At 43.8% G+C, this 23,533-nt stretch overlaps 3 protein-coding genes and 1 long non-coding RNA gene across 12 annotated transcripts in view; 3 read left to right on the top strand and 1 right to left on the bottom strand.

The window, feature by feature from the left end:
• Nucleotides 1–5,844, top strand: part of DNAJC6 (DnaJ heat shock protein family (Hsp40) member C6) — a 41,533-nt gene extending 35,689 nt beyond the window's left edge. For all 6 annotated transcript variants that reach the window (XM_086841625.1, XM_086841627.1, XM_086841626.1 and 3 more), the window contains 4 exons: nucleotides 559–816; nucleotides 1,350–1,495; nucleotides 2,505–2,681; nucleotides 3,609–5,844. In XM_086841625.1, coding sequence (XP_086697751.1) covers nucleotides 559–816; nucleotides 1,350–1,495; nucleotides 2,505–2,681; nucleotides 3,609–3,710 — 683 coding nt within the window. In that variant the 3' untranslated portion in view covers nucleotides 3,711–5,844. The remainder of the gene's footprint in view (nucleotides 1–558; nucleotides 817–1,349; nucleotides 1,496–2,504; nucleotides 2,682–3,608) is intronic.
• Nucleotides 5,845–6,931: 1,087 nt separating this feature from the next.
• LEPROT (leptin receptor overlapping transcript) lies at nucleotides 6,932–12,026 on the top strand. Its single transcript, XM_086841628.1, has 4 exons — nucleotides 6,932–6,977; nucleotides 7,195–7,270; nucleotides 8,068–8,254; nucleotides 9,420–12,026. Exons 1-4 carry the CDS (start codon nucleotides 6,962–6,964, stop codon nucleotides 9,534–9,536), a joined length of 396 nt encoding a protein of 131 aa, XP_086697754.1. The 5' UTR covers nucleotides 6,932–6,961; the 3' UTR covers nucleotides 9,537–12,026.
• A 22-nt stretch (nucleotides 12,027–12,048) lies between these two features.
• LEPR (leptin receptor) overlaps nucleotides 12,049–23,533 on the top strand; it is a 42,164-nt gene continuing 30,679 nt past the window's right edge. The window contains exons 1-2 of one of the 3 annotated variants that reach the window (XM_086841618.1): nucleotides 12,049–12,161; nucleotides 12,283–12,505. The gene's annotated coding sequence lies outside the window, so the exon portion shown is untranslated. Of the gene's footprint in view, nucleotides 12,162–12,282; nucleotides 12,506–22,093; nucleotides 22,438–23,533 lie in introns of those variants that run through there. The other 2 variants (XM_086841619.1, XR_015273685.1) reach the window with 2 other exon arrangements.
• Nucleotides 17,221–22,775, bottom strand: LOC111932964 (uncharacterized). Of its 2 annotated transcripts, none has more exons than XR_015273686.1 (4): nucleotides 22,061–22,131; nucleotides 20,455–20,528; nucleotides 20,149–20,353; nucleotides 17,221–19,918 (listed from the first exon to the last, which is right to left on the bottom strand). It is a non-coding gene; the product is annotated as an uncharacterized LOC111932964 (long non-coding RNA). The 2 variants fall into 2 exon arrangements; XR_015273687.1 differs by having other exon boundaries at nucleotides 18,348–19,918; nucleotides 20,299–20,353; nucleotides 20,455–21,793; nucleotides 21,857–22,775.

The raw sequence follows: 23,533 nt of genomic DNA on the forward strand, positions 1-23,533 counted from the left end.
CTGGGCTAGTGGAGAGCGTAATGGAACTGGATGAGCTTTAAGGTCCCTCCCAAATTTATTCATTCTGTCATTCTGTGCTGCCACCATCAGCACAGAGCTGTGGCTCCTTGTTAGATACACCCAGCTTTCCCTGTTTCCCTGAGCCACCTCCAACTCCTCAAATCCTCACTCTCATCCTGAAAACTAAAGCCTTCTGACAATGTTTTCATAGTTTTATTACTTTCCCATGGAAGTTCTATAAGCATAAGTTATCACATTTCTTCTAAGAAACGTCTTTTGATGGACGTTTCGCATGACTGGTGTGATTTGGAAGGTGGTAAATTAATTATCCAATCCCTGGTCATTGTCAAGAATTTATAAATCCTGGAGTCAGAGGATGAAGGTTCTTCTTTACCGTTCTAACACTGAGAGGCATTTGTGTGAATAATTTCGTGTCCTTTAGCGACAAACAACCTCGGGGCAAAAAACCACTCTGCAAAAGGATTGCGGCAGAGCCGAAAGCAGATCTTTGGTTGGATCAGTTCCCAAAACTGAATTCCCGGCTGTTGTTCTCCACAGGTGGGCCCTCGTTCGCCAGCAAGCCCACCACGCCGACGGGCATGGGCGGGGGGTTCCCGCCGTCGCCGCAGAAGCCGCCGCCGCAGCCCATGGGGGGCAGCGGGTGGCAGCAGGGCGCGGGCTACGGCTGGCAGGGGGCACAGCCCAAAGGGCAGCCCGGAGTGCCCCACGCCTCCCCACAGAACAAGCCCAACTACAACGTCAGCTTCTCGGCCACAGGGGCGCAAGGAGAGCGCGGCAAAGGACCCGCCAACGTCGGTAAGATGTCGGGATTGAGCATCCTTCGGATGTCGCTTTGGTTCGCGGGTTAGGGCTAAGCGGGTCGGTCACAGGGATTATTTGGTGCTTTGTGCTGTACTAGATGCTGAACTTTGCTGTTCAGGAAATCCTGCATTCCAAATGAGCTTCCAAAATAACCCTGGAAGTGTCCAAGGCCAGGTTGGACACAACCTGGGATACTGGAAGGTGTTCCTGCACATGGCAGGGGGTTGGAACTGGATAAACTTTAAGGTCCCTTCCAACACAAACCATTCTGGGATTCAATACTACTACTACGACTACTATTACTACTACTACTAGTACTACCATCAATGATAACAATAATAATAACAATAAAAATAACAATAACACCTTAAAAATAGCATTAAGTAACATCTTCCATGAGAACCTGCACTTTCATTAGCACTGGGAGATTGTTAATGTGATTAACCGAAGGATGTATCTTTTGTAGAAAGCCAGTGTTAGATGCACCCATGTTATGATAATAATTTCAAATCTTTTTGGTTTTCAAGATTCCAAGCCAAAAGTGTCTGCAGATTTTGAAGATTTATTATCTGGTCAAGGGTTTAATGCTCACAAGGACAAGAAGGGCCCCAAAACAATAGCTGAGATGAGAAAAGAAGAAATGGCAAAGGAGATGGACCCCGAAAAACTAAAAGTAAGCAAAATTCTTGGTGATATTCTCCCAGTCATTCAATGTCCTCAACAGATTTAAAACTCCAAGGTCACATTTCTGTCCTCAACCAGACCACATCAACAATGGCTTGCTCAGTGTCTGGGCTGCAGCTCTTCCACAGCACTCCAGCCCTGATTAGCAGGCACAGCTAATTGAACTAATCCTCTGCCTCATTAATCCTGCCTGCTTTGGAATTCTCTCATCTCTCCTCAATAAATTGCCAAACTGCAGATCTCTTATGAAAGGGAAGGGAATTCAGTCTGTCCTGCTCTGTATGTGATACATGAGACCACAAATTGGAATTACAGAAGGAGAGAGAGCTCAGAGGGAAAGCTGCAGCACAAGCTGAGCAAAGTTCTAGAAAACAGAATGATCCTCTCAAAAATTCCCGGTTTTAGCCTTGTGGGAAGGTCTTAACCTCTGGGAAGTGACAGCAACCACGCTGAACAGCACCATCAACCACAACAGCTGGACAGAGGTCAGGCCATGGAGTGGGCAGGAGTTTTCCCAGCTCCCATTTTTATCCCCACAAAAGCTGTGGAGTCATTGAAGCTCCCAGCTGATTCGGCCTTCCCAATATAATTCTCTTTGCTCTGATGTGTTTTTATTTCATTGGGGAGGCTCAGCCTGGAACTGTAAAATCTATTTATGCTTTGGTTTTCACATTTACATTTTAGCTTAGCTGAGCTTAGTTTAGGTGTGCAATTAACCTTGCTAAAGCACCAGACAGTTAAACACTTAATTTGTCTTTTGACTATTCCATCAAGCATTACTCAGTGTTTTAGCAGGGATGTTGCTCAAAGTCTGTGTTAACTTTCAAGCAGTGATATAAAAATTAATGACAACTAGACAAAGGTTTTCTGAAGGTTTTCTAAAGCATGGAAAGAAATTGAAGATGCTCCTCAGGGACACAGCTATTCAAATGAAGAAACTTTATCCTGGTGGAATATCTAATGAGAGGCATAAATAGAGACTTACCCTCTTTCTGCAGGTCCTGGAGTGGATCGAAGGGAAGGAGAGGAATATCAGGGCGCTGCTGTCCACCATGCACACAGTGCTCTGGGCAGGGGAGACCAAGTGGAAGCCTGTGAGTATGGCAGACCTGGTGACTCCAGAGCAGGTGAAGAAGGTGTACAGGCGGGCTGTGCTCGTCGTTCACCCCGACAAGGTAAGGCCGGGCTGCCTCTGCCTTGGGGGGAAACTGTCGGCATTGATTACGAACTCTTGGATGGGATCGCTGGGTTTATTGGGCAAACAGCTCTGTAGAAAGTGGGAGCTCACGATTTCTGCTGGTTTCTGAGAAGTTGAGAGCTCTGAACTCATCCCTGGAAGTGTTCAAGGCCAGGTTGGAGCAACCTGGGATAGTGGAGGGTGTCCCTGCCCATGGAATCACTTTAAGGTGCCTCCCAACCCAAACCAGCCAGGGGTTTTGTGAAACCACTGCCAGCCCCAAGACTGTGCCTGAAACAGAAATTCAGAGCTTTTGTCACCCTCACTTTGACTCTCAGCTCAGCTGTGCTGCTGGACCACAGTTCCTGCTAAAGGAGATCCAAACCAAACTCCTCCAATGGAACCATCAGGTTGTGTGATTGCCCAGCTCGTGGCTCACACTCTGGCTGCTGCCACTTGCTGACCCGGGAGCAACAGCTCCATCTGGGACACCCCAAGGGGAGGAGGAAGCTTCCACGTGGCAGGGAATGGAGACCCTGAGAGTCTCGAGGCTTGGGAGGATGTGGGCTGCACGAGGTTTGCAGGAATTCTGATTTCATCCAGGAGCTGTGTCAGGTGGCAGCTCTTCCCCTTCCAGGCAGGTAAAATTCCTCTCCCAGTGCCAAGGTTATATTTATTATTTAGGAGGTTACATTTATTATGCCCATGGGACAGGGTTTTATCCCACTCAGAGCTGGGGGTTGTCAGCTCTGAGGAGCAGCCAAGCGAAGAGATTCTTAAGGAAAACAGAACTCCAGAGTCGCTTATTTTTGTCAAGGAAAAAGTGAAAATTCATGGAACTGCTTGGGAATCTGCTCATGTCCCAGCTGTTGTGGTTGGCCTTGGGAGCTCTGATATCGCTCTTCTCTCTCTGTTTTTATTCCAGGCTACTGGGCAGCCATATGAACAATATGCAAAGATGATATTTATGGAGCTAAACGATGCCTGGTCAGAATTTGAAAACCAAGGACAAAAGCCCTTGTATTAGGTACTTTCTCAGCCTCCACTCCAGACCCGTGCTAGTGCTTATATAGTCTCTTGTCACAAATGTCACAGATCAACCAAACTCCGGCTGGAAATTCAGACGTTTCAGAAAACTAAGAGCCTAATACTTATCATGAAGAACACGAGAAAGGTTTCCTAGTGCTTGTCTCCAGAATCCTGAGCTCAGAGGAACTCTGGCCATCTGGCTCACCTTACCAGAGCCACAGGGTTACAGTTTCTGGTAACTTTTCTATTTTAGCTTGGATTCCAGTGGGACAAGAGAGAACACATGCTGGGAAAAGGTGGAATTGGTCTGTCTCCAACAAAGTGTAGCTGGTGAATTTCCTACTTTTATTTTGGTGTGGTGTGATATGGCAACGCTTCAGTTGAGTTCAACAACTGCTGGTGAGGCCCAAACTTCAATGTACATTTTATTTTTCCTGGGTTTGGATTGAATTATCCAGTTGAAGTGCTCAGCTGTGGTTTAGGCACACTCCTAACAGTCACCATCTGCTGCTTAATTGCTCATCTAGTGTAGTCTGGCTGAAAAGAGCCAAAGCTGGATCCCGGGTTGGGTCAGTGAGGCAGCTGCCCGCTGCTTTTGCATTAATGCTGTGCTTCCCCTCACGGTCCCGCAGTGAAATGTGCAGGCAGAATTCCTCAGCAGGCGCTTCGGGAAGCAGGCAACGAGCCCTTGATTCCACAGCCCCTTGCTGGGTTTGTTTAGCGGCAGTTTTGGAGGAAAGGGTGAATCCACCTTGTCCAAGTGAGGAATGAGCACGTGCTGCATTTCCCATGGTCCTCAGCAGCAGCTTGAAACCATCAAACTTAAAACATCAAACCAACAACTTAAAATTGTGCTGGGAAGGTTTAGAAACTTCCCACTTTCTAGGTAACACTTCCCTTCCTGAGGATTCAGAACTTTTTCCCAGCCCACTTGTATCACCTTTATGCCTTCATCAGCTCCAGAGCACTTGGCCAAGGCTCTTGGCAGGCTGAAACCTGTTGCAACTTCATTTTTCAGATCATGGTGTACGAGCTGTCACACAGGCATCCACAGACCAGGTCTGATTTCTGAGGTCACTCCAGTGCAAATTGATTATCTTAAAAGTTTCTATTGGACCAAAGCAATAACATCACAAGGAAATCTCTCTGTTGCTGAAGCTGAAGCAGCTTTCCTAGCTCAAAAGAAATTCAAACTTCACCCCAAATTCCGGTGTTTTTCTGTAGAGTAACTAAAGATAGCAGTTTCTTTACCAATACCTATCTGTATTTGAGGGATACTCAGAAGATGGGTAGGAAATAATGTGTATTTACTGCCTCAGGAACAGGTTGCCATCGGACGTGAGTCTTTAAGGCTGGTGGTTTTCAAGACAATCCACTACTTGTTGCACTTACATTTTCAAGTGGCAAAGCTATTACTGCAAAGACAGTGTGTCAAAGTACATGGCTTTCTGTATAAAACTCATCCTTTTGTTGTACTGGTCCATTATTTACTGCCATTAACTGAAAATGTGAAACCAACACATAGGTCTCCTTTTATATAAAAGACCTTAAGATAATAGTAACAAACTGGATGTTATTTATTAATGTTTTGATCCAGTACGTGCTTGTCTTATTTAAAGAGATAACTGGAATGTGAATCATGTTCCTGTGATTTGTTGGTTTATTGTTTCTCATTGACATTTGTAGATATTGTGACCTATGCCAATATAATAAAAAGGATCTCATTACTATAACGTACTTTTTTTAATGATGAAAACCTCATTAGCTTTGTATCGAGTTTGTCACGGCACATAACTCTGGATACTCATCCATTCACAAAATACAAATCCATCATTAAACTTTACCAAAAAAAAACCCCAACAAACCCACCCCTCTACCCCACTTTAAGCTTTGATTACTTCCATCCCTAATGTTTTTATGGATGCATGAAAGTATTAGGACGTATGTATATCCAAATAGTTAACTAAAAAAAAACCCCATTCTTGTCATATCTGGTAGTGACAGAGGTTATCAATGTTCAGGTTTACTGTTTGACTAAATTATTGTAATTTTTGTAAATACGGTATATACTCGATGAAATTGTGACTGGTCTAAAACATTTGTATATACATTAAAAAGCTCAAATTAACATATTCAGGTATCTTTTGTGCTTGTGACCACGAGGTTCAAGTCCTACATCTGCTCCTGTGTGTGAGGGGTGGCGAGTCCTGGCTGGGTCACTTTTATCATTATCCACAGGTTGCCATTCCAGGTGCTTTTCCCAAATTATTTGGAAACAACTCGGCATTGCTGTTCTTAAGCTACTGCCTTCAGAGACCCACAGCCAAAGAAGTCAGCGAACCCACAGTTTTCAATATTTTTTTAAAGCATTTAGTGGATTAAGCCTATTTTAATAAGCCTTCTGGTTCAAAATTATTTAAAATAATGAAAAATGGGGAAAAAATATGGATCAGGAAAGGGCTGAGGAGGTATCTGAAGGTATCTGGAGGGTTATTGAAAAGGTTGCGCAAAACATCCCTCTAAAACGCTTTTCTTGGGACAAAAATGCTGTTACTGGGTCAAAAAGGTTGTTTTTGAGGAAAAACGCGAAAGGTTCTTGGGGCAAAAAGGCCATCGCTGAATTACACAGGCCATTGTTGAAACAAAAAGGCTTCTCTTGCGTCAAAAATGGGAGCTCCAAAGCGTCATCTCAAAAATCCAGGGCTTGAAAAACACGTCTCTAAAAAAAGCTGTGCCTTTCTTAGTGTGGATTAGCAGAAAGGTGGATGATTTAGGTCCTGAGGTGGCCCTGCTTGAGGCAAACGGGGCCCGGCTCCATTTTTGGGGTGAAAACAGCGCTTTTCAGGAGTAACCACAAAACGGCAGCACCTGAGGGGCGGGAGCTCTTTAAAGCCGTGTTTGTGGATTCAAATCGCGGCTGCGCACAGATAGACGTTTCTTACGCACAGCTATGAATTTAACGCACACACATATACATTTATTACCCCTATAGAGGGCTTATATATCCAACCACACCCGTTTATTTGCGAGGGTTACGTGCTTTAAACCCCACCCCGGCGCCGTCCCCTCACGACGCCCCGCCCCCTGACGCTATCCCCTCACGACGCCCCGCCCCCTGGCGCGAGCGTGGGCGTGGCGGGAAAAGGCGCTCCCGCCCACTGCCCGCCCTTTTAAAGGCTCGGTCACGTGACGAAGGAAAAGGGGCGGGGCCGGAGGGCGGAAGTCGCGGGGTGCCAACGGAGCCCGGACATGGCGGGCGTAAAAGGTACCAGGGGCTTGCCGTGAGGGAGCGCGCCCCGGGCAGCGCCTCCGCGCGGGGGAGAGCGGCCGGGATCGGCGGGGAGGGATGCCCGGCAGCGGGGGAGGTGGTACCCCGGCCCTCGCTGAGGGATGCCCGGCCCCCGGTGAGGCGGTTGCCGGTGCCCCGGGAGGGATGCCCGGTGTGGCGGCCCCGCCTCACCGCCCGGCCTGTGCCGTTGCAGCTCTCGTGGCCCTGTCCTTCAGCGGAGCCATCGGGCTGACGTTCCTCATGCTGGGCTGCGCCCTGGAGTACTACGGGTGAGCGGGCCGGCGCCCTTCCCAAAGCTTGTCCTGTTTAAAATCCATTAATGAAGGCGTTGCTCTCATTTAATGGAGCTGTTGGGCTCCTCCTGCAGCCCCCACCGCGCTCAGCCTCTTGGCACGTGGCAGTTTGTTGTGATTACACATCACTTCCTTGGGCGGTATTTGCATTTCCATTAAAATAAAAAGACTGCAAGCAGCTCTGTGCTGCCTCTGGAAAAGCGGTGCCACCTTGCTAAAGTGCCTATTTTAATCTCACACAAGCATTTCCATTGATTTCCTGTTGGTTTGAACAATCCTCCTCCCACAAGTTTCCATTTGGGATGTCCCCACCCATGGCAGGGGCTGGAACTGGGTGAGCTCTGGGTTCCCTTCCAGCCCTAACTCTTCTGTAATTCCCTCATTTTGTGTCTGTAACGCTTTAAAATTCGGAGGAGGCTTATGATAGCTCTGACACAGGGATGAGATGCAAGGGTGTGCCTGCTTTATCCCTGGAATTTGGGAGAGCTGCTCCTGGCCTGCTCCAGCGCATTTCCTGCTCCCTCTGTGGTCAGAGTTGAATCAGCAAAATGATTCAAAATCAAATTCAAAGTAAAAGAAATTAACACTTGCTCGTGTGAGAGGGTGCATGCTGCTCTATCAGTGCAGGCACAACGAGGTGGAATTGCCCCATTTTGGGTGGATTAATCCACTTTTCAAGCCAAAAACTAGGATTAGGAGTATTGCACCAGCTTTCTGACTGAAGTATGTGTTTTAACTGCTGATACATTTCTTTTTTCCCCCCCTTTCCCCAGTGTGTACTGGCCCCTGTTTGTGTTAATATTTTACTTCATCTGCCCCATTCCTCACTTCATTGCCAAGAGAGTGGGTGATGACAGTGATGCAGCCAGCAGTGCCTGCAGGGAGCTGGCCTATTTCTTCACCACAGGAATTGTTGTCTCTGCCTTTGGATTTCCTATCATCCTTGCACGGGTGGAAGCAGTAAGTCCTCGTTAGTTTTTATTCTCAGACACCACTCACTGGGTGTCATCTTCAATCCTGCTTTTGTTTCGTTATTGTGGGAATGATCTGCTGAAATTTCCATTTTTGATCTGAAAAAAAGAACTCAGTGTGACTGAAAAGTTTCTAGCTGGTTTTGTCCCTCCCTTCAGCCTTGTTTTGGTCCAACAAAAGATAATATCTCCTCCTCCACCTCATGCCTCTCTGTCTCATGACCCTTTTGCATCACTTCTTGCTCCAGCTTCCTTGTTTTTCTCTTGGAATGACTGCTTTCTCCATTTAGGATGCTGCAGACTTGGGGACTAGGGCGTGTTAGGAGCTAAAAGATATAAGGCCAAGCTTCCAGAGCTGCCCTTGTAGCTCTTAAAGCATTTCCCAAGCTTTGGCCCCTCAAAACCTGAGGAAACTCTGCCTGAGTTCTTCCCTCTTTGCTTTCTGAACTCTTCTCTGGTGGTGAGATTTTGGTCACATTTGTCTGAAAGGCAAAGAATTTCCCCTGTCCCATTTCTCAACCACCCAGTGATGTTTTACTGAGTCCTGCTGGATTTCCCCTTCACTTTCAGTCCTTTAAATTTTGTGTACTTGCTCTGAATTTATTTGTAATGCCCAATTCCCCTGATATTTTTATTTTGGAGTTGTGGCCTGGCAGCAGCAGAACAACCACGAGAGGGAACTCTCAGTCATGTATTTAAAGAGTAAATGTTGCTTATTTAAGTAAATTACTTGTGCAGCTCGTTAGGAAAAAAAAACCTGTTCACTTTTAAATCCACGTTTTCCATGCCTGTTACTTATTTGAAAGGAGAACTTTTGATTTTGTTGCATGGCAATGAAAGGAGAGCATGAATTTCACCAGATTTCTCTCTGATTTAGGTGTGTTTTAATGATTTGTAAGGCAAGTCATCATTTTCTTCTAAATCCTAGCAGTAGCTTGGCTGAAGTGTTTATTAGTGATACGAGTGGCTGCTAATTGAATAATTAGTCACACAAATTGAATTATTTATTGTTTGCCTTTTCTGCTTTTAGCCTCTTTCTGTAGTATTTTGATTTATTTTTTTTTTAGTGTTTTAGCTGATCTAATGCCTAGAATTAACTGCCCTGAGCATCTCTTCCAAGAACTGCTTTGATTGTTCCATTTCTTGCATTTCAGATCAAATGGGGAGCCTGTGGCCTGGTGCTGGCTGGCAATGCAGTCATTTTCCTTACTATTTTAGGCTTTTTCCTTGTGTTTGGCAGAGGAGATGACTTTAGCTGGGAGCAGTGGTAGGAGCTCACTGTGGTGCTGGTAATTTGGAATATTTTACAGCTTTTTTTTCCCCCTCCTGTTCTGTGTGTATGTACAGATATTATAACGTGTGTGGTATGTTATAAAATTCACGTGGCTTTACATTATCACGTAATAATTTGCTTTTTGAAATGTACTTCAGCCAAAGGGACAGTGCTGACAGTTGGCTTTGAAGTAGTCACTAAAATCTGGGATTATTATGAATTTATCCTTGAAGAAGTTTACAAAACATAAGCGGATTTACCCATTAATTTTTGGTTTAATTGCAATGTCATTGAGCCATTGGTCACTATTCCTGTTGGGTTTTTAACCATATAATCAAAGAATAATATAAAAATTATCCTCATTGGGATTGCTCAACTTGATCAATCTTTCTGCTTTAATTGGGATGATTAGGTTATTATTTCATTTACATCTCATTAATTGTAATGTGAGAAAAAATTGTAATTTTTCTTAATGATACAAAGCCAAACATAAGTGATGTCAACTTTTATTGCCTAATGAAAGCAAAAGAAAAGAACTCTGGTTAAAAACCCTTCCACTTATGTTTGTTTAAAGATAATTTTTCTCCCCACAGAGATATTTTCTGTCCCTATTCAGTTTAAAAATTGTGCCTGTATTTGGGGAATAATATATTTTAATGCATCTTAAAGCTGACAGGACTTCTGTGGAGGTTCACAAAAGGAGAAACTACCCTCAGGACACTTAAAATCACAATTTAGTGCTCAGCTCTGTATTTTTATGGGTGTGAATTGCACCCAGAGTGTTCTGCTGGGTAGGATTTCTTGTTTCCTCCTTGCTTTTAAAACTTCTTCAACTCCTATTTTTTTTTAAAATCTGGAATAAGGTTGTTATTACATTAAAACACTATATTTTCAAATAGCATTATCCTAGTAAATGTTCACATAATCACACTTGAGAAAATACAATTTTATTACTTTAGTTTTGTAAGAACAGAGGGAAAGGTCAGTAATTAATGACATGAGCGCTCTGAAATGGGGACAGAAATAATTTTGTGGTCCCCAGTCGTGGGATAAGGCTCAAGCAGGAATGGAAAATGGAATTTCAGGAAGGTTAATTCCATGTTTTCAATGGAAATTTCAGCTGTGTGGGAAGGAACAGCTGAGTAGCTGTATTTTATATTGAAGGGTTTCCAGGCTGTCTCCTGCTAAAAGAGGAGTTAACATTAAAGGACGGGTTTTTTCTGGATGTTAATGCTCCATCCAAGACATAGCAGGACAAACTTAAAAAATCCTGGGAATAACAAATTATCTGAGTGACTTCTTCCTGCTTTTTGCAATCTGTTGGAACTAGGGAAATCCCTTGTTTTAATGATAAATCAGGTTTTTCAGATTAAACATCATCTCCATGTTTAAATCCTGCTTTGTTTTTAAAGAAGATGCCTTTTTTTTTCCTATACAGTGGCATTTTTCACGCAATAATGAGGTAAAACAGTGAAATAAAACCTGGTCAGGTCCTGATGATAAATTCTTAATTCCATTGCTAACAATTCCATTTAACTCCTCTTGGCTTGGGGTTGGATTCTGGAAAGCTTTTACACCATTTATATACCAAAGGCTGTGAAAGAAATCCACAAAACTACTCAATTACTGATGGAGTTTTGGGGAGGAAAACCAACTGAGATTGAATTTTGCCTTAAAATAAATCATTCTTTGTGGGCTCTGCTGTAGTGTGTGACAGGAACAGTGGACAAGGACAATCTCAAGTGGCCAGGAGGAGCAGAAAATGCTGTTTTAAATTGCTTTTTGCCAAATTTTCCCGTTGTACTGTATCCCCTTTGGGCTGTGGTTGGTGGGTACCTCATGGAGGTTGAGTGGAGAAGGTCAATGCTTTTTTTATTATTATTTTTATTATTTGGAGGTAGCTAAGTGCACTAATCCCTAATGTGAATTTCATGCTGTTTTCACATGGACTTTAATGTTTAAAATTTTGTTGAAATCATGGAGATCTCCCTTAACCTCTGTCAAGTAAATTTACTTTGTTATCAAATATGGTAAAAAATAATACTTCAGTGGGGTTTCTTTCTCCAGAGCTTCACTCCTGCTAAGCTCTGATGTTCTGTACTGGGAATTCCGTCCCATCCCTCTGGAATGGTTTCTCTGGAATGGTTTTCCTGTGTGGAAGTGAATACTGTGTATCCAAAGTGCCTTAAATTTCCACACAACGCTGATTTTTGTGACTGCACCTACCTGGCAAGATCAGTGTTCCATAATCAGCTGGAAATCTGTGTTTTTTCCAAAGCTTCTTTGTCAATTAATGCTGTTTGCTTTCAGTGGGAATTCAGTGCAGCTTTTGTACCTTTTGTAACCAGTTTTTATCTCCTGTGATTGATTCCTTGACATGATGAAGTATTCCAACACGGACATTCAAATATATTCTACTTTTCTTTCCGAGTTGCCTACTAAAACTGACTTTTGGAATTGTCTAATAAACATATCTGATGCTTCAAAATTTGTCTGCCTTAAATTTCAAGAGGTGACAACAGATGGGTGTGAGGTAAAACACGTCCAGTGCTGCTTTCCTGATAGTGGAACGGGAAATTCCAGGAGCCATGGAAGAGGATTTCATGTAGGATGTGTTGGAAAGGTAAAGGATCATCACTTATCTCCTGTGTACCTAGTGGATCTGGGGGGGTTTTAAAAGCATTCCATAAAAAAAGATGGGATGTGAGGTAGTGCTTGAGCTTTTCCACATCCCTTTCTTCCAGGGGGTCTGGAGTAAAATCCTCAGGGATGCAGAGGGCATCAGAGCTCTCCTCTTCCAGATCACTTCTCCTGGAATTAAGGTGATGAAAATACTGAAGTGGGGAATTCTGATCTCCCCAGAGCTTGGGAAAATGGAGTTATTGAATCCCTCACCATCAGGAGCAGCTTGGAAGAGCTGGAACTTGATTTTCACAGCAGTGCCTTGAGTACAAGGCCTTGGGGAAGGTGAGTGTGGATCAGAGAGCTGCTGTGCACAGGGAATGTTTGGGAATGCTGTTCACCTTTGGCACAGTCACATCAGCTCTAGGCTTGAAGCTCCTGTTTTTAACCTGCTGCTGGATTTGGGGGCGGTGTCTGTGTGGGATAACTTGGATTTCCTGTCCCTCCCACCCTCGTTCAGCTGATTTATTTTGGTTATTTTGTCACATCCACTGAGTTGGATAAAACAAACCAGCACTCCCTGTGCTGGTCACGGTCTGGTTTTGTGGGTTCTTCAATCCTCTCAGAACTGGTGACCTTCCTGAGCAGTTGTTACGACCTCAGGTAACTTCCCAAAACCTTTAAACAGCCTTTAATCCCATGAAATGAGTGTAATGAGTGATACCCAGACAAAGTGACACGTTTCAAATCGTGATGTTCAGCTGCAAATGATGGAGAGCTCTAAAATGAGCTTTATAACCCTGATCTCATTCTGAAGGCAGCAGGACTCTTCAGATCCTCCAGCCTTTGCTCTGCAGGGAATGTTCCTGGCCTCTGATGAAGGATGGATGGACTCTCATTAAGCTGGATGCTCATCAGGTGCTAATGAGCCATTGATTTGTTAAAGTGGCCCCTGCAAACTCCTGGCCAGTTCCTACTGCAGGGCTTTCCAGGGAAAAGCTGATAAAATGGATAAGGGAGCGTTGGCTGCTGAATTGGGATCAAATTTTAAAGATCAGCTGGAGACATTTCCTCCAAAGGCCCATCCTGTATTTATCTCTTTTTATTGGTTTGTTTTTGCCCTTTATTTTGAGGTTGGGTTACATTAAAAATGGGTTACAGGTGTTTATTCCCCATGACCAGTACTTATTTTTTTTTAATGGAATTATTACTTCCTACAGAACAGTTCTAGATTGAAATATTCTGGATATTCATCTTTCTAATGGACTGGTTGGTCCCTGCTCCCTGTGCCTCACCTTGTCTGCCTGTGCAGGAGATTCCACACTTGTCTGGCCACCTCTGAGGGAGATCCTGCTGGGGAGACAGCAGGGATTATAAAATCATCCCTCTTTTCCCTCAGAAAATTCTTAGGGAACAGGTAAAAGATTGTTTTCAAGTGAGACTCAACCCATGGCTGTATTTAGTAGAGTAACTTGGATGTAGTGACAAAGTGACACATGGTATTAATAATAAATCCACCTAATGTTGATAACAAATACACATTATACATGATAATAAGCCTTCCTTTTGCAGATTTTCATTCAGGGAAGACTTCTGTGCAATGATTGTAGGAGGAATTTCAAATCTGTAGTTACAGCAGCCCACCTGTTGGCATCAAACCCCTAATATTTTTTTAACTCTTTGCCTGCCTGCAGCCAAACTGGTGGGAATTCTGGGGTGTTACTTATTTTTAATTGCTTGTTTTCATGGGCAGTGCTGAGAAAATGAGTTGCTCACTGTTGTGGAGTTAAAAGAACACAAAGCAGAAATCATATTTGGGCTGGAGTTTTAAATTATTTGAAACCCTTAAAAGGAGAATAATTCTGAGGTACTAACAGCAATGCTGGGGTCTCCGGTGGGCCCAAGGGATCATTTCAGATTATCAATACCTTTGAATTTTGATTTATCACTGCTTGGAGCTTCATTTCCCAATACCCTGACTGTGCCACTTTGCTTTTCTTGGTCCATGTGAACAAATGGCAGATGCTGCTTGGGTGATTTAGGCTTTTTGAGGATTTGGGGACAAGTTAAAGGGTGTTTAAAGTGCTTTTGAAAGCAATACTTGGAATAAGAGTAGTGAGGGTGACATTTGTATGTAAAACTGTTTCATTATAACAGATTAAGAAAAGCAGAATATTTCTCCTGCATACAGAAAGAAAATTTATCTTTTAAATCAGATTATACAAACTAATATAACTTAGTTCAGAGTATGCTGGCTTTTCTTTTCATTCCTTTAAAGATTGCATTCCTAATAAATATTTTGCTGCTTAATTAAAATTTACAGCAGAAAATAAATCAGTTTTCATGGATCTCTTAATAGCAGCCAATCATTAGAAACAATTTCCAAATGTGGAGCCTTTGTCTGGGAGTCTCAGAAGTGAGAAATGTGGAAAGTTAATTAGGATTCAGCCAATATCCTCAATTAAGATTGGGATTATTTGCCTCCCTTTGGACACATGAAGATCATCACAGGTTTCTCTGTTTCTCTGCTCTTTTACAGGGCTTGATTTGTCATATTTGGAAGGTTTTTAATGTCAGAGGGATTTTTGTGAAATAGAAACCCCTCATTACTAATTTTATGAAAAGAAATGTGCTTGTTTTACTGTGTGGTGTTTTGAGATGGTTTCTCAAGCTTTGTGGGCTGTGAGGTATTTTTAAAATGTGGCCTTTGATTTGGTGTGAAAAATTGCCCAATTAACTTAATTTTAGTCTCATTTTCTTGTTGATGCAGTGACGCCTCTGACAAGTGATGGAAGTGACAGTGAGTGACAGCACTGCTCCCTTTTCCTTTAGTGTTGGGAAGAATTAAAACAGAAATAAAGTCAGTTTGGGATGATCATTTCCAAATAGTTCCCAAACTTTTGGATTCTTTGCAGAATTTTAAGTAAATCAAAGGGCAAAACCAATTTTCTGCCACCTGTTTGTCTGACATTGAAATGTTTTTATTGCCCACAACCCTTCAGTTTTGTGTGAGGTGCTCCAAGTTCCTGCAATAATTGTATTTTCTGCTCTGTAATGGGCAGGCAATGAGGTAAACTCATTTTGAGGGTCAGTCAATGCCTGATTTCCTGTAGCACTTTTAGTAATCGGATTAAATTGATAGTTGCTAACTTTTAAATGGCAGTAATAGGTCATTCCTTAGGGCTGTATTTTTATTTGGATACTGAGTGTGGCAGCAGGATTTGGGCTGGTTTGGTCCCATTTAAACCTCACAACTCCTGCCCTAATATGAAACCTTTTGAAATTAATGTTATTAATCAAGTTTAATAGTCAATTTTATCTCTTATTAAGCCATGTAGAAAGAAGTGGGAGTGGTGATGTGGAGGGAAGGAGCTGATGTTGAACTGGGATGATTCAGGGGTGCTCGGATATCCAGATCCAGGATGGAATAACTCTACATTAAATAAATGTGACCTTTGTGAAGGGAAAACCTGTCTGCACTGGATAATCCAATCAGGTTTGTGTTTGACAGCCTTCAAGGGGAGACCTTCTGCCACAAATTCCTGATCAATAAGGGAGAGTTTGGAGATGCAGAGCGTCTCTGAAGGTCCAAAAATGACATTTTAAATGGCACAGAGCCTGGGATGTGAGTGGAGACTGGAGTGTGTTTGAACCTCTGCTCTTTCCTGGTGTGGAAGGGCTGGAATTCCCGTCTGATTTCCTTGGAATTCTGCTTTTTTTGGGGAGATCCTTGCCAAGTGTGGGAGAGCTGATCCCTGACCTGCTCATTTCCACCTCCTGCAGCCCCAGCAGTGCCTCGGCCTCTCCCTCCTCCTGCAGGAGCACCTGGAAAAGGTTCCTGGGGCTGGAATATTCCCAGGTGGAATTCCTGGGGGAAAGGCACACAGAGCACCCCTCTCCATCTTCCAGGTGCTTCCAACCTGCTCCAGAAGCACCAAAACCTGGGAATGGCTGTCCCAGGCAGTGCTGAAAACCTGGGAATGGCTGTCCCAGGCAGTTCTGTTCCCATTTTTCTGCCAAATAAAGAGGGAATAACTTCAGAATCCAGCATCCAGCTGTTCCCACCATCCCATAAATCTGAGGGCACAGCATCCCTGCCAGTCCCTCGCACAGATTTTACCCCTTTTTGGTGGGACTCTGTGTCCTTGACCCTTTCCCTGCTGCCAGAATTCCAGGATCATCCCTTCACTCACACTTCCTCTGTGCCAGCACTATCTGGACACATCATTCCCACCCCAGAAGGATCCATCTGCTTCTTGTTCTTCACTCTTCCCATATCTTCCCTTCCTAGCCCAGTTTTTCCTGTTTTCCCACCACACACTCATGATCCCTGTATTTTTTCCCCTCATGCAATTCCTTTTCAGCTGTTATTATCTAGAAAATAAACAGAAAATCAACATCATCCGGCCATTCCACACTCCAACTAAAGAAGGCTTAAATGCTGCCAGATTTTGGACACTGAAACCCAAATTTTCCAAGGATTTACCCCAAAATTAGTGCAAATTAGTGCCTAAACCTGTGCTTAGTAGAAGCTAAAAAACAGACACTATTCCAGCACTTTCCCTTGCTGTTTAGGTGAAATAATCTGATTTTTAAGAATAATGCAGCTGAAAAGAGCCACAAAAGATGTGTGAGTTTGTCTCTTATTTAGGAATGTTTTTTTTCTCTTTTGGGATGAAAGATGTGTGAGGTTGTCTCTTATTTAGGAATGTTTTTTTTCTCTTTTGGGATGCTGGGACAAGGTGGGGGAGGATCCTTGTACCCATTTTCGAACTTCCTCTGCTCTAATGAAAATATGGTGGCATTTTAAAAAAAAACTTTAAGGCCTCTTCCATCCCTTCCATGATTTTCATTTATTGTGGGTGTGAGTAGGTGGGGTTTCTATTTCATGTTGGATGGAACTCATCACTGAGATATAAACATTTAAGTAAAATCTTCTCTCCATAGCCAAAACCACAAAAAGCGGCCTCAATTTGGATTAAACCACCCATCTGGTATTTTTTTTCCTGAGTCTGTGACTATCACAAACTGAATTTTTGACAGATTGAGAAACATTTAAATTGATAAAATCCTAGAATTTATTTTTTTTTTTTTAAATGAATGCATTTATTCAAAATACCTTCTCATTTTCTGCAGCATTTCTCTCTCCATGCTGTAAATTCCTGGCCTCTGTGTGAGATCCCACTTGAGAACCCAGATTGGTGCCAGCTTTTCTGAAGTGCTGCTGGAAATAGATTCCCACCACCACCCCCTGAGGGAAAAAGTCGTGGTGTTTGCTTTCTCCTCGCTGAGATGGAGCTGAGTGTGTCATCCTGGCAGGGATTGTGGGGATAACAGACCAAACAGTGCTTTGGAATCTAAAGTAAATCCCTTTTTGTTCATGGTTATGACATCAGCAAAGCTGCCTTTCCATGGGCAGCAGCGTTTGGGTTGTCCCACACTCCCATCCACGCACATTTTCACTAAAATCTGATTTCAAATGATGCTCATTAGGAAGAAAAACACAAGGAAAAGTGGAGTCAAGCTGTTGGAGAGGTGTCTGAAGGCTCTAAGTTCCCTTCACCTTTCCCCTTCCCCTCTTTATTTTCCAGCTGCTAATTCCTGTTAAGGACATGCATGACTAAAAAGTCTTTTTTAGGGAAATTGAGAGCCCTGGGTGGTTTCATTTCCTCATCCAAAGAGGGTCATGTTTTGCTGTGTAAATATTCTGGTGCTGTTGAGTGAAAGCAGAGTTGACCAGGAAAACCTCCTGGAGGAGCAGAAAAGCAAAATTTGTTATCTTTATGGAATTGTAGAGTCCTGGAATGGTTTGGCTTGGAAAGGACCTTAAAGCTCATCTCATTCCCATGGCAGGGATATCTCCCACTATCCCAGGCTGCTCTAAGAGTCCAACCTGGCCTTGGATAATTGCAGGGATCCTGCATGGATTTCCCCACGCTGCAGTTTCCTTTTTATGCAATCCTTGTTCTCCCTGGCGCCAGGAGTGTGTTCCCACACACAGGGCTTAGTCACTGCAAAGCCAACCACCTCAAATCCATCCTCATTTCCAAGCTGAGATGGAAAATACTCTGAAAAAAGGAAGTTATTTATTAGAAAACAGGTTTACCATGTAAAATATCAGCGTGAAGCACAAAGGTGAGCAGAGCAGATTGGTTTCCTGTACCTCAAAGGCAGCATGAGCACAACCTTTGATGTAAATGTTACTATAGTAACAGTGGTTTTATTTAAAAGCCCATTAAATAGACATATCAAACACATCCAGCCTGTCAAAATGAAAGTTAAACTGCACAGCCTGCTGCTTCAAGGACCACTTTTCTTTTTTGCCAAACTTGTATATTTTGCTGCAATTTCCCCCTTGTATGCACTCAGGATCCTTTTCTTGCCAAATGATGCTGTGGCACTTGGGAAATAAGCTGCACTAATGGTGACAGCACTAATTAACCTGGGACCTCTCGTGCAGCCATGTGAAAGCTTCAAAAGGGATGGAAATTCCTTCTGGGGAATTTGCTGTAGATCATTCCCTTCTGCCTCCCTTAAAAACTTATTCCTCACTTAGCTTAACTATTAAAAAATAAAGAATATATGATGACATATTATCCATTCATCCTTCCTGGTTCAGCTGACCTTCCCTTGGGAAGCCAATGCTGCCACTTGGTTTTCCACCCTTTTTTCCCTCTCCCCTGCCCATGAGCAGCTGCTGTGGCTCTGCCCCTCCTGGCCTGATGTCATTTCTGCCTCTCAAACCATGCTTTGATTCTAAAACAATCATAGATTTGCAGAAATGAAGAGTCCTATCTTGTGAATATCAAGGGTTTTATGTGCTCATATTTTTCATTTTGGAAATGAAAAAACACCCCTGTGTCTGCTGCAGTGTAAACTCCTGCTGTTCTTTGCCTAAACACGAGTAGTTTGGGCAAGGGATGGAGGGACAGGAAGAAATGGCTTCACATGGAAAGGAAGTAGGTTTAGATTGGATAATGTGAAGGAATTCCAGGCTGTGAGCATGGAGAGGCTGTGGAATAGAATTTCCAGGGAAGCTGTGGCTGCCTCTGGATCCCTGGAAGTGTCCAAGGCCAGGTTGGAGCACTGTGGGACAGTGGAAGGTGTCGCTGCCCATGGTGGTACTGGATGGGATTTAAGATCCCTTCCACCCCAAACTCAGCTTGGCAGCTCTGATCCTCCTTAGATAATCTACATGGATGTAAAACCAGGCAGGAGATTATTGACTCACGAAAAAGCTGAGCAGGGGATTAGGAATTTTTATTTGTAAGAGATCAGGGAATTATTATGATCTGCCACACAGAGGCTCTGTGACTGTATCCAGCATAATTGGTGGAAGGAATTGCTTTGATGTCACATTTTTAAAATAAATAAACCCTAAAGGCTGAAGTTTTTCTCTGTTGGAGAAGTTCTGTGCTTCTTGCTCACACTTAAATTCAAAACATGCACATAGGTCACTGAAATCTTCTCATGTGCTTCGCAAAACCACCTGGGGCTTTGTATTTTGTGATATTTTGTTGTTTTTCAACACAAAACTTGTTGAAAGGCTTCTGGCCCCTTGTTATTTTTATAATGCTTTGAGGGAGAAAATCTGAGGTGAAACGTGGAGGCTGAGAGGAAAAAAAACCCACATTTCCTTGTTTGTATTTCTAATAAAAGCCTCTCCAAAAGTTCTAATTCCACAAAAGTGGGAGGCCCTGAGCAGAGGGGATGCTGTGCTGAGGCTAGAGAACATCCTGGATCCTGCATTTCCATATCCTAGTGAATAAAGCACAGAGAAACATTAAAATCTTGGAGTCAAAATGGCAAAATAGAAACTCTGTGAGATAATTCAGGCATGGAGAGAAACAACAGAACAGCGATGAAAATATCTGAGCAACAAGATGTCAATAAAGTAATAGAACCCTGGAGTGATTTAAGCTGGAAAAGCCCTCCAAGGTCCAGTCCTGATCCCCACCTTGTCCCCAACCCAGAGCACCCAGTGTCACCTCCAGGAATTCCTTGGGCACCTCCAGGGATGGGCACTCCAAACTTCCCTGGGCAGTTCCAGTGCCTGAGCTCCCTTTCCATGGGGAAATTCCTGCTGCTGTCCACCCTGAGCCTCCTGTCTGGTCCTGTCTCTCTTCCCTGACTCCCACCTGGTTCTCCAGTCCTGTCAGGGATCAGCCTTGGGAGGCCTCCAGGGAAGCTGATCTATAAAGAAAGACAGAATAACCTGGAATTGAAGTTTACACAAAGGATGATCAGTATGAAACATGTAACACACGTCAAAGAACTCTGAAAGGAGGAATTACCTGTCTTCTGGCTTCCTCAAGAGGATTAAGCTCAAGGAAGTTTTAGCTGAGGTATTAGGTAGGGAGAAAAAAACCTTCAAAAATAAATAAATATGCATTAGTGGAGGCTTTGTAGGGGATTTCTTTTTCCTGGTTGGCTGAACAGCAGCGGCACATGGGGAAGTGAAAGAAAACTCTTGTCAAATGTTTGTCTCAAGATATTCTAAATAAAGGGATTTTCTAGTGGCAGCTTTTGACAGCTTTTGCTTATGCTGTGAAAGTCTGGGATACGAAAGCTTCGGAGGCTTCCTAACCTCAGACACAAGCTGTATTTAGTCAGATTTCCCAAACTGCCATATTAGAATCAGGAAATGTGTCGAAAATAGAATTTATCAATTAAGAGAGGGTTATTTCAATAAGGAGTGAAATTGGCTGATGCTGCTTTGAAGAAATGGATTGTGAATTACAGAAAGTCAATAAATAAATTAAGGCCAATGAGTGGGTTTGCTCATGGGAGAAGTGTTTACATCACCCAAAAGATAGTTCCAGTCTGGTTACTCTTCCAGAAGAGTTTGCAATAAGAAAACAAAAATATTTGTCTTCATACCTCATTGAAGCAGAGATAGTGGGTTTGCATTTCTTTTAAAATAATATTGCTGAAAAGAAAAACCATTGTATAAAACCCTCAGTTTTAGGCCTGACTGGGACTTTCTAGTTCACTGGTTTGAAATTTTTGCTGCCTTTTACAAAAGGATGAGCACAAGCAAAATTAAAGGGCTCAGTCCTTGCTTGAAATTCCTTGAAATAATTTTTGGGTGTTGTTTTTTTAATTGCAAGTTCCCGTTAAATACGCGATATTGCTTTACAACTGTCAGCTCCTCAAATGCTGAAATGCAAAAGGGTCAAAAATGTGATTTAGTCCATTACTTGAGGAGTAAAAGGTAATTTTTATCAATTGCACTTAAATTAGAGCCAGCAGATACTGGATATCTGCATTATAGCACAACCAGGTCATGAGATATTTGAATTAATTAATGTCATTAAGAGGCACCAGGCAGGTTGGATGAGCCTTAGACAACCTGATCTAGTGCGAAGTGGCAAGGGTGGAATGAGATGGGCTTTAACTCTTCCAAGGTTCTTCCTCCTGCTGTGTCTGTAGGAATTTTAGTTTCCTGTTTTATTATTATCCTTCCTGCTCCTGGTCACCCTCGGTGTTTTTATGCCAAAGAGAAGATCCCAAATCGCCCCGGCTGTCCCCTCCTGCCAGGGACTTGTGCAGAGCCAGAAATTCCCCCTGAGCCTCCTTTGCTCCAGGCTGAGCTTTCCCAGCTCCCTCAGGAATTCTCCAGCCCCTTCCCAGCTCCCTCAGGGATTCTCCAGCCCCTTCCCAGCTCCCTCAGGGATTCTCCAGCCCCTTCCCGGCTCCCTCAGGGATTCTCCAGCCCCTTCCCGGCTCCCTCAGGGATTCTCCAGCCCCTTCCCAGCTCCCTCAGGGATTCTCCAGCCCCTTCCCAGCTCCCTCAGGGATTCTCCAGCCCCTTCTCGGCTCCCTCAGCCTCTCCTGGAGCTCCAAACCTTTCCCAGCTCCTTCCCCGCTACCCCGTGTGAGGATCCCGGTGTTTCAAACCTTTCCCAGCTCGTTCCCCGCTATCCCGTGTGAGGGGCCGGGGCGGGCGGGGCGCTGGGCCGGGGCGGGGCGGGGCGGTGGAATGGTCGGAGCTGAGGGGAACCGGGGGAAGCTGAGGGGAACCGGGGGAAGCTGAGGGGAACCGAGGGTAGCTGAGGGGAGCCGGGCTGGGGACGGAGGGATCGGAGCTGAAGGGAGCCGGGGAAAGCTGAGGGGAGCCGGGCTGAGGGCTCGGAGCTGAGGGGAGCCGGGCTGAGGGCTCGGAGCTGAGGGGAGCCGGGCTGAAGGAAGCGCCCGTCCGGGGTTCGCCATCAGAACAACACCGTGGCAGCGTCTCTTCAGCCGCCAGTCGGAACCCCGAGAGGAAGGAGAAGCAGGTTGGTTAATTTACTTTTTATCCGCTTTTTTTTCCCCCCCTCTAATTTCCTGAACCGTCTCTTTGAACTCAGCTCGCAGCCGGTCCCACATCCCGCGCACAGATCAGGGAGGTTTCAGTACACCCGAACCAGCCCTTTGTCTCCTTTATATTCCCTGAGATTCAGTGTCAGAAGCAAAAAGAAAAATTAATCTCGGTGACTGTGGGCTGTGAGTCCCTGATGCTGCTGGAGCTGTGATAGAAGAGAACTTCGGAAAGTTAATGAGTGGTGCAGCATTTATAAATGAGTTTCTAATGAGCGCACGGAGAGCCCTCAACTTCTAAGTGTGCTTATAACGTGGATACAAGCTTTAAGTGCTAAGGAATCCCAGGAGCTCAGCACGTAAGGAAGAACAGACTCACAGCATGAAGGAGAAGTGATTTCACTACAAACAAGGGAAATCCCACGATCTGGAGAAACTCTGTAGAGTTCGGGACCTTTTGCTGTGGAGTCTTGAGGGAGAGGCTCCACCAGCAGGTTTAGAGCTGGATTTGTATCTGTGCTTCAGCCCAACTTGGGTTAACTTTATTAAACCTTTAATTTTGGTAAAATTATTCAGTGTGGGTCATAATAATTTCTATTTTGTGTGTATTGCTTAGTTAGAACTCTTTATTAAGAATGATTTTTAATATATGGGAAAGGGAATTCTGTGCTCAGAGCAACAGGACTGGAAAGCCCTTGGCGCCCTTAAAGAACAGGTCAGAAGATGCTGTATAATAGGCATTATTAATAAAATATTTTTATGCTTTCTAGAGATTTTTAATATTTAAAACCAGGTATAGTGCAGTGCTTGCAAAATCTGGGGTGGTTTATATGGTTTTCCACGCTCAGTGCAGGTGGTGTGGGTCCTGCTCATTTCAGGTTGTGCTCAGCCTGTTTTCCATGCTGATAAGCCAGGGAATTCCATGATTTCTCACCTGTCCTGTAAACAAAAATAATAATCTTATTTCTTTATTTAATTATTCTCCTCCTTGCCTGTCAGATCAGTTGTGTTTTGGTTTTAATCCCAACTCTTCTTGCTGAGCTATTCTGTGATTCTGTTGTTGATGTGGAGAGG

Source organism: Cyanistes caeruleus, chromosome 9 (genome assembly GCF_971803275.1).
Source record: "Cyanistes caeruleus chromosome 9, bCyaCae1.hap1.1, whole genome shotgun sequence".
Taxonomy (NCBI): Eukaryota; Metazoa; Chordata; class Aves; order Passeriformes; family Paridae; genus Cyanistes; species Cyanistes caeruleus.